The sequence below is a fragment of the Festucalex cinctus genome, chromosome 17, assembly GCF_051991245.1.
Source record: "Festucalex cinctus isolate MCC-2025b chromosome 17, RoL_Fcin_1.0, whole genome shotgun sequence".
Taxonomy (NCBI): Eukaryota; Metazoa; Chordata; class Actinopteri; order Syngnathiformes; family Syngnathidae; genus Festucalex; species Festucalex cinctus.
Window position 1 is genome coordinate 14,782,112 of NC_135427.1, and position 13,681 is coordinate 14,795,792.

General features: G+C 43.7%; 1 protein-coding gene across 27 annotated transcripts in view; it reads right to left on the reverse strand.

The window, feature by feature from the left end:
• LOC144005456 (neurexin-1a-like) overlaps nt 1-13,681 on the reverse strand; it is a 105,399-nt gene that overhangs the window by 86,507 nt on the left and 5,211 nt on the right. For 7 of the 27 annotated variants that reach the window (XM_077503650.1, XM_077503648.1, XM_077503649.1 and 4 more), the window contains exons 1-2: nt 3,519-4,463; nt 1,904-3,087 (exon numbers count right to left, since the gene is read on the reverse strand). In XM_077503650.1, coding sequence (XP_077359776.1) covers nt 1,904-2,660 — 757 coding nt within the window. In that variant the 5' untranslated portion in view covers nt 2,661-3,087; nt 3,519-4,463. Of the gene's footprint in view, nt 1-1,903; nt 3,088-3,518; nt 4,468-12,218; nt 12,366-13,681 lie in introns of those variants that run through there. The other 20 variants (XM_077503643.1, XM_077503631.1, XM_077503627.1 and 17 more) reach the window with 8 other exon arrangements.

Sequence of the window (13,681 nt, forward strand, 5' to 3'; positions counted from 1 at the left end):
AAGGTCTGCACACACTCAATATTTAAATACAAAATGCTTTGTTTTTAAAACATCGCTAAGGCTGAAGTCAATGTAAAACCGCATTGACATGCTAATGGAAAATTAGCACCAACTTCAGGGAGTGATATTACTTCAAATAACATTCACACAAAAACACTGACGAAAAACATACACACAGCCATCCATCCATTTTCTGAACCGCTTGCTCCTCACAAGGGTCGCGAGGGGTGCTGGAGCCTATCCCAGGTGGCTATGAACAGTAGGCAGAGTACACCCTGAACTGGTTGTCAGCCAATAGCAGGGCACACAGAAGATAATCACAATACTCAAATGCACATAATCTTCCTAATCTGTGAAAAATGAATTATTTTAAATCAGAGTTCAATCTTTCTTCTGTTCTCATGGTAATGTGTACAGCAGGCAAGCATGGCACCACACTGCCCCCTAGGACGCCAACACGCACACAGTCAGAACAGCCGATATTTACGGTATTTTATTATTGTTATTTTTTTTATTTGCTATTATTCTTGCTTCACTGCCCCTAATCCTCTTCCGTACCTGAGCGTACGATGGTAATTTTGAGTAGTTGAGTTTTGGTAGGTGAACGAATACAAAGACAAATCTCAGTATTCTACTGCTACTTTTTGTATGAAATCCTACTAAATACTCTTGATATGAGCTTAGTATTAGACCACATGGCTTTCAAACAAAGCTTCCTAATTAGATCATATCCGGCGGCACACCCGATGATCTCTGACGGCGCGACGCTTGTTGGGAATCTCGATGATGGAGGCAAGGTCCACATACGAAATAATTGGCCGGCGCGGCAACAGGAAATCAATTTACAGCTGCATTAGAATGCACGGCTTGTCGTGTTTGTGAAGGCCGCCGTCCGCACACACCGAGAAAAGCAGCAGCAGTGTGAAAAATGCATGTGTGTGCGTGTGGGTGTGTGTTGTGGGCCCTTCTACAGTCAAAACTCGGTTCAGGAACGACCCCGTTCAAAAATATTTCCAAACAAATCTGGCTTTGGTTCGCCACCAATGATGCTTCATTCAATTGGATGCATTTTTGCACTCTTCCTTTTAATGTCCTAAGATGCCACAAGATGGCACCAAAGCCCAACTAATAGGAAAGTAGTAATTGGTGTCAAGCAAGTATGTTGAAGTAACACTTGTGGTGCATTTTTTTTCCCCAAACAAAAAAAAACTACACAGAAATAAACTGGTTTTATAAATATAAGTCCTGTACCTGTTGTAGTTATGTGTGCCTTTAAGGGGTGCGGCCTAGTGAGTCAATTAAAGTGGAGGCGGGTTGAACAGTTATTTCAGTGTGATCATCTAGCTTTGAGTTGTGGCCTACAGTGTTTTTTTGTGATTGACTGTTTGTCCCGTTCCAAAAACTCTCTCTCCTTGCCCATATGTGAGCGCATTAAAGTGCCTTGATTGTTCCATTAACTATTTATGGGTAAACATTTCATAGCGAATAGCAAGTATTTGCAGATAATTGGCGGACCCCTAAAAAATATTAACAATCTGCCTAGAGATGCCACAAGATGGCGTCAAACCACTATTGCAAATTGCTTCAACATTGTTCCTTGGCATCAAGATGCCACAAGATGGCGTCAGAGAGCATCAACAGTTTTTCAGTGAATGACGAGGTGTAGATTCCAAAAAACGTATATTTATGTATTTTTAACTAACCTAAATTGATTCTGGTTCTGGAACTGATGAATTCCGCTTCCATTTATTTAAATAGGAACAGTTGCTTGGGTTCATGAACTGCATTATTTTTTTCTCTTCAAATTCAAATCTTCAAATTTGGGAACCGAGTTTGAACTGCACTGGGGACTGTGCGCGATGAGATGCATGTCAAGGGGTCAGCAGGGTCGCCGGGGCCTTACCTTCGCTGCAGTCGTTGCCCTGGTAACCGGTGTCGGAGCAGTCGCAGACGGCCCGGTCGTCCACCAGGCTGCACACGCCCCCGTTCTGGCATCGGTGGTCGGGCCCGCAGCCCGCCGTCACCGTCACGCCCTCGGAGGCGTCCAGCGCGGCCAGCGAGCCGTTGATGCTCAGCGCCCCCACCCAGCCGCGGAAGGCCGGGTGGTCTCGCACCGACGGCGCGGTGAGGCGCAGCGGCGAGGCCCGCAGCTCGGCCGTCACCCCGCCCACGTAGGTGTGGCTGAACACCGTCATGTCTCTCCGCTTGCTCTTCACCTCCGCCCAGCCCTCCAGCCGCCCGTCCACCTCCAGCGAGGTGTTCTTCCAGTCCCGCCGGACGCGCACGGCGTGCCAGCGGCCGTCGCTGACCGCCACGCCCGAGCGCAGCTCCGCCGGCTCGGCGCAGAAAATGGAGAAGCGCAGGCGCAGGTGGCCGCGCAGCAGCAGCAGCTCCAGGAAGTCGCAGAAGCCCTCGTCGTCCAGGTAGAGCAGCAGGCCCTCCTGGCTGTGCGTCCGCAGGCTGAAGCTCAGCACGCTCTCGCAGCACGCGTTCCACACGGGGAAGCGCCCCCATTGGCTGGACACGCCCCCGAACTCCAGGACCTCGCCGTGGGCCTGGCCCCCCGCGCTGCACAGGCACAGGCCCAGGAAGAGCAGAGGGGCCGCCGCCCAGACGCACATGGCCATCACACTCATACGCGCGCTTTGCGCTGCTCGCATACACACTTTGAGGGAGGGAGAGGGGGTGGGGGGATTGATGGGACGGAGGCTAGCGCCCGGCTTGCCTCATTGCGCTCCTTTGTCGATATTTTGTCGTGCGCGAGCTCCTTTTCTCATCTTTCGCTGGCCTTCTCAGTCTTGCGCCAGGTGAGCGTGGTTTCCCGCACCGGGCGCCAACTCCATCTTCGTGGCCTAGATCGGGCCCAACCCCTCCCCCCACACCCCTGGAGGAAACTCCCCACGGAGCTTGGCGAGGATGTGCGAGTGTGTGTGTGTGTGCGGCTCACACGCTGCTAATAGAGAGAAATGACGCCGTCATTGCAGGATTCTCCTCCTCCTCGTTCCTTAGCGGGGGAAAGGTTGCAAGTGTGTGCGTGGTGGTGGTGGGGGGGGACTCAGGTGTGCCTTGTCATCACTCTCCAGCCACCTACAGAGAAAGCAAGATGGCACAATCAAGCTACAGAGAATTCCACAACCTCCTCATTACAAAAATGACTTCTTTTTTTTTTTGAGGTTGTCCGATCAATACGACATCTTGCGGCACCGTGTAGCCTCTTTTTTTTTTTTTTTTTTGTGTATCACAAAAGAGCAAAGCGGCGCTGCGGCGGATGACTCAAACGTCGAATTAACATCGCGTCGAGCTCATATACGACGAATAAAACCAGGAGAGAGGGCCACATAGCAACGACTGCGGTTTAAATATCGATTGTCGATTTGCAGCCATTGCTTCCATCCCTCCCCCCTTTCTTCCGCGGTTCACTCGTCTCCTAGCTCCATGTTAATTACGCTTTTCCACCACCAAACATATTTGTATAATATAAGTCATCAAAAAGGGGGGGAGCAAAAGAGTCGACCTACCTCGCGAGTGTCCTGTGGTGCCCAACCCTCCCCCCTTCTTCCGTCTTCACGTCGCTGCCGGAGGTGAACCTCACCGCGGCTATGATGCCCAGCGGTGGTCGGTGGTTGGTGGGTGGCTGGCTAACGCGGCGGCGGTTAGAGCCGCTCCACGCACACGCACACACGCACACCCCCAAATGACCACACGGATGTCCTCACCTACAAGGTGTTTCTCGGTCTACTCCCGGGAGGAGGAAAAAGGTGCAGTCGGGATGATGATGATGCTGCTCCGAGAGAGAGCAAAGACGCGCGCACACGCACGCAGCGAGAGGTGGTCACGTGAACGAGAGGAGAGAGGGAGAGACACCGGCGCAGAATGGTGGGAGAAGAGGCAGAGAGAGAGAGAGAGAGAGAGAGACTTCAGAACAGAGAAAGACAGACATGGACGTAAAAAAAAAATAAAGGGACAGAGTGAAGAAGAGGAAGACAACACGGAGAATCAGAAGACCAGCACAGATGCAGATTGGGGGAGTGCGCTGGAGTGAGAGAGACAGAAGAGAGAAAGACAGACAAAGCCAGCAGAGAGGCAGACGGAGCAGGGATGGCGCTACACCGGGGCTAAAGCCCCCGTCGGAGGTCTACGTTAGCAGCATGTTAGTTGATATTCTGGAAAAAATACATTTACAAAGTATTCTCTCTGACCTCTTTATATATTGGCTAAGCCTCCCTTTAGCTCGAGGAGAAGGGGGAAAAAAATCCTGGAGCCATCCCTGAGCCTGATGGAATGGAGAGAAAGAAACATTGAGAGAGGGAAAGAGACATGCAGACAGAGAAAGCAATAGAGCAGAGAGAAATAAAATGAGAGACAGAGACAATATAGAGATGGAGGGAAAAAAGCGACAGCAAATGGGTGGAGAGATGGAGAGACAGGAGCGGAACCTAAAGTGAGACAGGGAGAGATTGACACGTGAAGAACAGTCAAAGAGTGGGGAAAAGAGGAAAGAAAGAAAGAAAGAAAGAAAGAAAGAAAGAAAGAAAGAAAGAAAGAAAGAAAGAAAGAAAGAAAGAAAGAAAGAAAGAAAAACAGAGAGACAGACACACAGAACAGAGAAATCGAGACAGAAGCGGAACTTAAAAAGTGAACGAGCAAATGCCGATGCAAACCAGATCGAAACAGAGTGAGAGAGAGTGAGAAGAGTGCTCGAGAAAGAAGTTGAGGGGCCGTGCGCCAATTAACCGCCGTTGAGTTAATGTTGAGGGCAAGGTTAGATACCAAGTGTCCAAAACAGGTGACCGCAGACTTTATGTTTGTTTTGTTTGTCAAAAGCGCTTTCATGGTCTTGTGGGCTGGCTTGTCTTCGAAACTTTCTTCCAGGATGTGTCCACTTGTACAAGCAAGCCAACAAGAACACATTTGCTTCCAGAAGCATACGGCAGTCAAGTCAATTAAACCGTCACATTTAAAAAAAAAAACTAACAAAAAAAACTAGGTTTGAAAATGACAAAGTGTGCAGTGAGTGGAATGATTGTAAACAAAGAAAATGTATACATGACATCAGTATGATATTTTTACATGTCCAGAAACTGATTAACCATAAAGTTTATCGTCATTGCGCCCTAGCCATTACATTTGGAATTTAAATGTAAATGGAAAATACAGGCTTGAAATGCAGAGGGGAAATGGGGAAAAACATGCAGGGAAAAAAAAAATGTCTGCATATATGCATAGGGATGTAACGATAAAGGCAATATCGTGATATTAAAACTGCCACAATATCGTCGTCATGTTCACAATATTAAAAAAAAAAAAAAAAAAAGGTCAGGTTGATTTCCATTTGTGCAGTTCTAGCACCCTCTAGTGGCTAGTTTATTAGTGCAATTTAATTTTCATTAGGGATGTTTTGGCCTATGTTTAAAATCTATGCCAATTGTCAGATGAAGGGGAACGTAATTTGCTTGTGAAGCGATCAATGTGTGCTTGCATTAGCAAATAAATGCCTCAATATTGTTATTAGAGATTGTAGGTGGTTTATATGCATTGCTGTTATGTACAAAAGCACAATATTGTGCTTTTTTAAGTAATGAGCTCTTTTTTTTTTAACAATATTGTGATCTTTTTTAAATATCGCCAACTCCCCCACAATATCGTGATAATTATCGGATCGTGACCTTCATATTGTGATGTTTGGATATCGTTACATCCCTATATATGCAGGGGTCAACTGTAATTTTAAGTTGTAATATCACCATTCACCACTAGTTGGTACACATCTTTATACTGCCCTCTACTACAACGTGAGTATACCTAATATTTTTGTGTGTGTGTATTTGGAATTATATGCAGGATAAACAGAAAAGAAACTTAAAATTTGGAGGGAGTTGATTTTTGTGGATTATTATTATTTTTTTTTTAACAAAATGAGTTCTTGTACTGAATGTTTGGTTTCTTGCTCAGCTGTTTTTTGGTATCCTTCAATGGTCATTATGCAAGAGAACCTTTTTCCGTCAGGGGGAAAAAAAAAAAACAAACAGTTTGTGGTTATTTGTTTGTTTCCTTCATAACCTTTGATAGTGGACCTTTAATAGATGCATTAAGAAAATTATTAGGAATAATTGAACTGAACTTTGTCCAGATTTCAAATATATTTGCAATACATTTGGTTAGGAAGTGTGTGGTCCTATGTGACCCAAGTAGTATTGATGAAAAAATGTGCCTCCCTGGCATTTAAAGTGCCCATCCCTGTTATAGGCCAATGAAAAATCTGTTGCTAGGCAGAGTTCATGGGCACAATCATAACTGCCCCATAGGCTTTTGTTGTTGTTGTTGGAACGTCAAACCAGTGCTGACAGTTGCAAGCCCATGGACGCCAGTCACTGCTCTGTATTAAACATACACCTTGAGAAGAACATTCGACCTGATCGATCGGGTCAAGGTAAGACTGTAGTTAATAATGTCCGAGTTGAACTGGGCCACATTTTGTCTCTACTTTCGCCTTCACCTTTATTGAGGCAAGTTTGGCAGCAAGGCTGCTTTTTTTTTGTCTCCTGCGAAAAGACGATGATTAAAGACACGCACAACACTCTCCAATAATAGCGGCCATCTCGGCGCCCTTTTGGGCTAATACGTGCTTATGTGGACGTATTTACTCCGGCGAGGCATTAAGGGCTGATTAACAGCGTCTGTGCGACCACACAGCGCGGCCGTGAAGCAGATATTAAGCATATTTAAGACCACGGAGAGCCGCGCCGATGTTAAATGCCAGCCCGAGGAGCTGCGATCTGATGTGTGAGGGGGGGCAAGGGGGGGGGGAAATGGAAACCGGGATGGAGGGGGTTACTATGGTAACAATCTCAGCATCAGCACCGTTTGCATTCCCAATGGAGTGACCACCACAGCAGCACACCCCTCATCAAACTAACTGCTTGGCTTTCCTCTCCCTCCTCGCCATCGCCAGGCCAAGCTGACCTTTTGGACCAAAAAAAGGCGTTATCAAATAATAACGCTCCGCCGCGTTTTCCCAAGAGCAGCGTAAAAACATTGCACAAGGGCTGCACAAATTGACTCTGCATTCGGGGCAGTGCCCCACCCCATTCAACAGACAGCATGTTCTTTTTTTGCACGATTATATTTAATACAGAGCAGTATTTTGTTTTATATCTTCAAAAGTAGTGTGGATGGTTGTTTGTCTCTGTGTGCCCTGCGATTGGCTGGCAACCAGTTCGGCGTGTACCCCGCCTACTGCCCATAGCCAGCTGAGATAGGCTCCAGCACCCCCCGCGACCCTTGTGAGGAATAAGCGGGCAAGAAAAGTGGATGGATGGATCTTAAAAAGTGAGCAGCCCCTAGTTCACTTTTTTATTTTTATTTTATTTTATTATTTTTTTTAAATTGGCTGATGGGGCAGTTAGTGTGCCTGATTCAAATTCTGCATAGGTAATAAGTGACTGTGGAAGAATCTGCCAGGGGCACAGTCCTGTCAGCCCCTACAATTTACAATACAAACGGCTTTTTACAGTGCAACCTTGGGAATCGTATGCTGCCGTTCAAGTAAACAGAAAAAAAATGAGTAATAGAAATAACAGAGTTGTGCCCTCGCAAGTGGGCAAGGAGAGCTATCACATTTTGCATATCAATGCCTTCTTAAAACAATCGCCTCAGTCATTTTTTTCCAGGAAACACAAAAAAAAAAAAAGAACAAATTTGAATCATGAGGAGATGATTTAGGGGAAAAAATAGTTTGGGCAAAAAAAACAAAAAACAAAAAAAAGACAGGCAAAGACAGGCAATTATTTTAAGAGGGTGAAGATATGACACTTTACCTATCCTTTCCGACTTTATCCCCTGAAATGAAAGTTTCCAATTTGGATTATTTCCAACATTCCGCAGCTTACATTCTCATGGAAAATTCTTGGGTAAATTCCACCCATTTGGAAGGCTAGCATGCACACATTAATGCATTCATTTATCCATCCTTCCACATCATCCCCTTTGACAGGCTGACAGCAACCAATGGGCCCATACTCTTTGACTACTCAGCATTGAGAAGGCCACTCTATACATATGTGATTTTATTATATATATTAGTGCTGTCAAAGTTAAAGCATTAACTAATTAATTAATCACAAAAAAATATCACAATAATCATTTTATTACCACAGATTAATCACACTATTTAATTTTGTTAGCCAACAGTAGATGGTTACATTAAAGGTAGCTGTTGGGAGTTTGAGCAATAAACATAACTACATGCATTAAAGTAAAGCATTTAATAGGTCATTTTTTCCCATTTTAAATTATGAAAATAATTAATTGATCAGAAAAAGCAGGATGAGCGTGTGCAGCGGGCAAAAATGTTGGGGGGGAAAAAAACTTTTTTAAGTCAGCGATTAATCAAAATTCTACGATGTGATTAATCTGATTAAAAAATTTTATCGTTTGACAGCTCTAATCATATATATATATATATATATATATATATATATATATATATATCTCCATTTTATATCCATTTTCTTAACCACTTTTCCTCACTAGGGTCGTGTGGGATGCTGGAGCCTATCCCAGGAGGTGGGGTACACCCTGAACTGGTTGCCAGCCAATCCAGCGTATATATGGGGAAGTACATGTTGAAATACACAGCCCAAAATAAAAATTCATCCATCAGCATCCGTGCGCATGCAAGCCTAGTGTGAGCAAGCCACACTTTGCGTGTGTGTCAGTTTTCTGCACACACACAAACACACACATTAGTTGGCTGCAGGGCTGCTGATATGATAGAAAGAAGCGGCATGTCGTGCGTGTGGCACGAAAACACGTCACATGGGGGGCGTCACGCATGCGCACACCTGCTGTCAAAGGTGTGCGGCGTGTGCACAAGTGCGTGAGTGAGGGAGTGTTTGACGGGCAGCCACCCCGTCCCTAAATGAGATTAAACGGGAGGTTTGCCTCTAATCGCGTTATAATGAGTTTCTGTGTAGCTCGTACATTCACTAATTCCGCTTGCCAATAGTGCAAACAGCCACGTGGCGTGTGTTTGGGTGTGTGTGCGTGAGTGAGGTGAGAAGGGGTCACCTCGCCACAATCTCTTGCTCATTTATAACAATAGCGGCGAGCTGTCCTCATCAAAGGATTGCAACTCATAGTGTATGTGTGCTAACTTGCGCGTGTGCACACGTTTATAGCGTCCATCTGCGTATAGATCTGTGTTGTCATTAGAAGTCTCAACAGGAATCAGCATTGATCAGCTGACCAGCAGATGGAGACTGACTGACAAGGACCAGACAAAGGCTGTCTGAGCGTGTGCATGCAGGCTACATTAAGGTGAGCGTTCCTAAAACCAAATTCATGTCAAACACAACGCTCAAAGACGCATGGATCATTACTGCAGTGCAATATTTTGTTTGTCCCCACCCCAAAATGTACATTTTATATTTCATACAGAGTAGAGGCCAGTTGAAGGGCATCAGCCAACTAATTGGCCTACGCAATGTGTTAACAGCTCTGTATTATGGGCACTCACATCATCCTCAACTATTTTATTGATGTAATTCTGATTTCTATTTCAAATGTGAGCAACTCCTTGATTATTTATTTATTTTTTATTTATTTATTTTTTAAATAAACCTTGGTCGATGGGGCAGTTTTGATTGTGCCCAATTAAATTTTTTTCCTCCTAAGTGTGCGAGAAACTAAACAATACTAATAATTTATGACTAAAACAGAACATTTCCTTTACATTGTTTTTATTGCCAGGCCAAAGCCACGTCTAATGTAAAAATATTGCTTTGACGCCACCTTGTGGCTGCTTAGGGAAAAAATTATATCAAGAAGCATATAGTTCATGAACCCAGTCAATATTTGTCCAACAATTTTGTTCACACAGCAACAAGAAACCAAACGAGTCGGAGCAACTACAGTGTCGCAAACCTTGAAGCTGTACAATGACCAATGGAAGATTTTTTTTTTTTTGTGTTATTTTTTTTTTTTTTGTACTTTGCAGTTGAAGGAGAAAACTAGGAAAATAAAAAGGCCCACAATGCACGTTAAGCTATTAGGCTTCACCTTAAGGTGGATTTTTTTTATTGCATGTCTAAGAGTTCAGAGGTGACGGCCTGCTGCTGGTTATCGGCTTGGCTGTTCATTAGTCGCTCTGAAAGTGGTCGGGGAAAAACAAAACAAAACAAAAAAAACACCCAGACCTTTAACCCTGACCACAACTGCGAGGAAGGGGTTGCGTCGGCATGACAACCTGCAAGGGGGGCTGATAGCTGTTGATGATTGCTAGGAATTGAGTAAGTAGCTATAAGGTATAATATGGAGGTTATGATAAGTTGGCCTTGTTGCCCCACAGACATGATTGGTCGAGGTTGGAAACAACCAAACAAAAACATTTCCACGAGTTTGGCCTTGGAAGAGGTCATGAATAAATGGTCAAAACGCATAGATTTCATCGACTCAGCAAAGCAAGTGTCGGTGCAGGTGTGGCAAGGGGGGTGGTAGGCGGCAGGGGTTCACAGTTGCAAGAGCGGGCAGGACGAGCAGGGTTACTATGACAACGACATAGAAGATGCTAATTGTCCATTTTCTACCCACCATAAAGTTTAAGAGCCTCCGCGGCTGCTGGCGTTATTCTAACCCAGTCTTCCTCTGGGATCCACAGCCCAACCCCCACCCACCTGCTTCTTCATCCACGCCATGCATACTCTCAAACTTTTACACATTTTGTGAAGTTATAAGGTATTTAAAAAACTAATTACATTATGTTTTTAAGTTAAGAGATTCTACACACAACACCAAATGATTTTTTTTTTAGGGTGGGGGTAAAGCTCTTTAAAGAGAGGGGAGAAAAAAAAGGCACCACAAGCTTGGCACACATACCTACGACCCTTTCTCCATTCATAAAGTATTGACATAAAAAAAAAGTGACGGGCTTGACGGTTTTCAACATTTTGTTATACATTACAAAAAAAACAAAAAAACAAAAAAAACTGCCATTATCACGTGTGTACAATAAATGTAATGAATTTTGGGAAAAAGTATGACATAAAATACAGTACATCCAAAAAGTATGCTTCCACATATTCCCCACATTTTCGTACGCAAACCTTCCCGTAAAAAGATTTTTTTTAAATTGTGAATAATTGAAACCGTCCCCACAAAGGAGTTTGTAATTGCAAAGAGATGCCACAATATGGCGGCAAAGCACTCAAAACAGAGAGGCGCATAAAGCATCAACACCCTTTAGCATGCACAGCCACAAACCCATGTTACATAAACAACTTTCAAATAAGGCTCATCAATAGTATAAGCAAGCAAACTAGTCTAAGATGACATTCTTGGTGAAAACTGTTGATAGGTTGACGCCCCAAAAATATTTTTGCTATCCTACAAAAGTCTTCATACAACAGCACATATTTAAATTATGTTTCACAAGTAAACCACCAAGACAGCCGGCTCATCAATACTATTAGCGAGCATACTGGCCTTAAAAAAAAAAAAAAAAAAAAAAAACGGCCGTAGAGTACAGATGTAAAATAACGAAATTTGGGTGGGAATGTCAATACTGTACTTCCTGGATTGAACAAAACTGACCAATGATAGGGATGTAACGATAAGCGCGATATCATGATATTATAACTGCCACAATATCGTCATCATGTTCACGAGGTTTAAAAGCAGCACATTGGTTCAAAAAGTCAGGTTGATTTCCATTTGTGCAGTTCTAGCCCACTCTGGTGGCTAGTTTTTGTTTTGTTTTTTGTTTTTTAGCGCAGTTAAATTTTTATAAGGGATGTTTTAGCCCTTCTGGGTTTAAAAATCTACGCAAATTGTCAGATGAAGGGGAATGTAATATGCCTGTGAACCGAGTCAATATTTTTTGTAGATCACCAACCTCCCCCACAACGTCGTGACAATTATATCGTTAGCTTCATATCGTGATATCGTATTGTGATGTTTGGATATCGTTACATCCCTAATGATAGGTGTGCCAAGCATGTGGCATCATATTCAAAAAGAATTTCCAAATGCACCGTCTGTTCGCCCCCCCGCCCCATCTTCCTCCTCCTCCTCCTGCTTAAGCACTTTGTTCCCGCTTTAAGATAAAGATAATTCAATCAGCTGCTGGCGTCACCATGGCAGCGCCATGTTCTATTTCTAGTGCCATAGTATCAGCACAATGACACGCACGCACACGCTGGTGATTTGACACACTCTCTTACTTCCTATCGTCCATTTACTCCTTCTGCTGCACCGCTGCACGTCTTCCTCTTCTTCTTTTTTTTGCTCACTCGCCCGCCTCCTCCTTCGTCGTCGTCCTCGCCATCAGCTGGTTGCTAGGCAACTGGGATCATTGATCTGCAGGAGCGCTGTCATGTAAACACACGCACATATTCATACACGCACATGGGCATAAACACACACGTAGTTAGAGGAGTAGCTACAGTGAAGGCGTCCTCAATTAGGGGATAAACACCAAGAGGAAGATGAGAAGACCAAGCTTCTCCATACGTCTACAGAGAAGCATATCTAAATATACAGTACACACAACTAAATACTTGTATATATAGACACTAGGGATGTAATAAGGGCAATATCATGATATTAAAACTGCCACAATATCGTCATCGTCATGTTCACAATATTTAAAGGGATACTTCACTTATTTAGCCCTAAAAACACATTTTGCAACTTGCTGTCGACTGAAAATGACATCACAAGGGCTCAGGTAACCAATCACAGCTCAGCTTGTGAATGTTGTGATTAGTTACCTGAGCCCTTGTGATGTCATTTTCAGTCAACAGCAAGTTGCAAAACGAAAGTTACGAATGTAACTACGGTTCTATGACGACCGCCAAGTGGCGGTGCTGTAACCAGCACGGAAATCACCTTGTCGCGACAGCGTCAGAGTAAGAATTAAAAAAATGGTCGTACGTGGTTCCGGCTGACGTCGCACCGTATATAAAAGGAAACGTCGCCAGAACACATCCTCTTTAACCTTTCTCGCACAGCGTTATACGCTCCGTGCCGTCGCGAGTAGCCTATGATCTAGTGGATCGGGGCTGCGAGTGTGTCTCGCCCCCCTTGGCTGCGACGGTTCAGTGCATTTTTTCTTTCGCGATGGTTACGGATAGACTGGATCTCTCCTGCCATCATTACGAGAGCCACTTTTGCCACCCCTCGGCTGTGACACCTTCAGGCCGGTGCGTGACTTCGATTTCGACGAAATAGAATGTGTTTTTAAAGGTACTATTTGTACGTGACAAATAATGAAAGTATCAAATTAACTATAGACAAAATATTAACTTTTTATTGCTACAATGGGCTAAATAAGTGAAGTATCCCTTTCAAAGGAACACATCTGTTAAAAAAGGGCAGTTTGATTTTCATTTGTGCAGTTCTAGCACCCTCTAGTGGCTAGTTTTTTTTTTTTTTTGTGCAATTTAATTTTTATTAGGGATGTTTTGGCCTTCTATGTTTAAAATCTATGCTAATTGTCAGATGAAGGGGAACCTAATTTTTGACAGGTCAATTAATATTTTCAAAAAGTTAAAAAATAAATGCATAGAATGTTTTTAGAAAATTAATTATAATTATGTAAAAAGTACAAAGTACTAGAAATACATATTTGAAAATCATTAAAATATGCTTAAATATTGTAAACAGTAAAATTATAATCATGTCA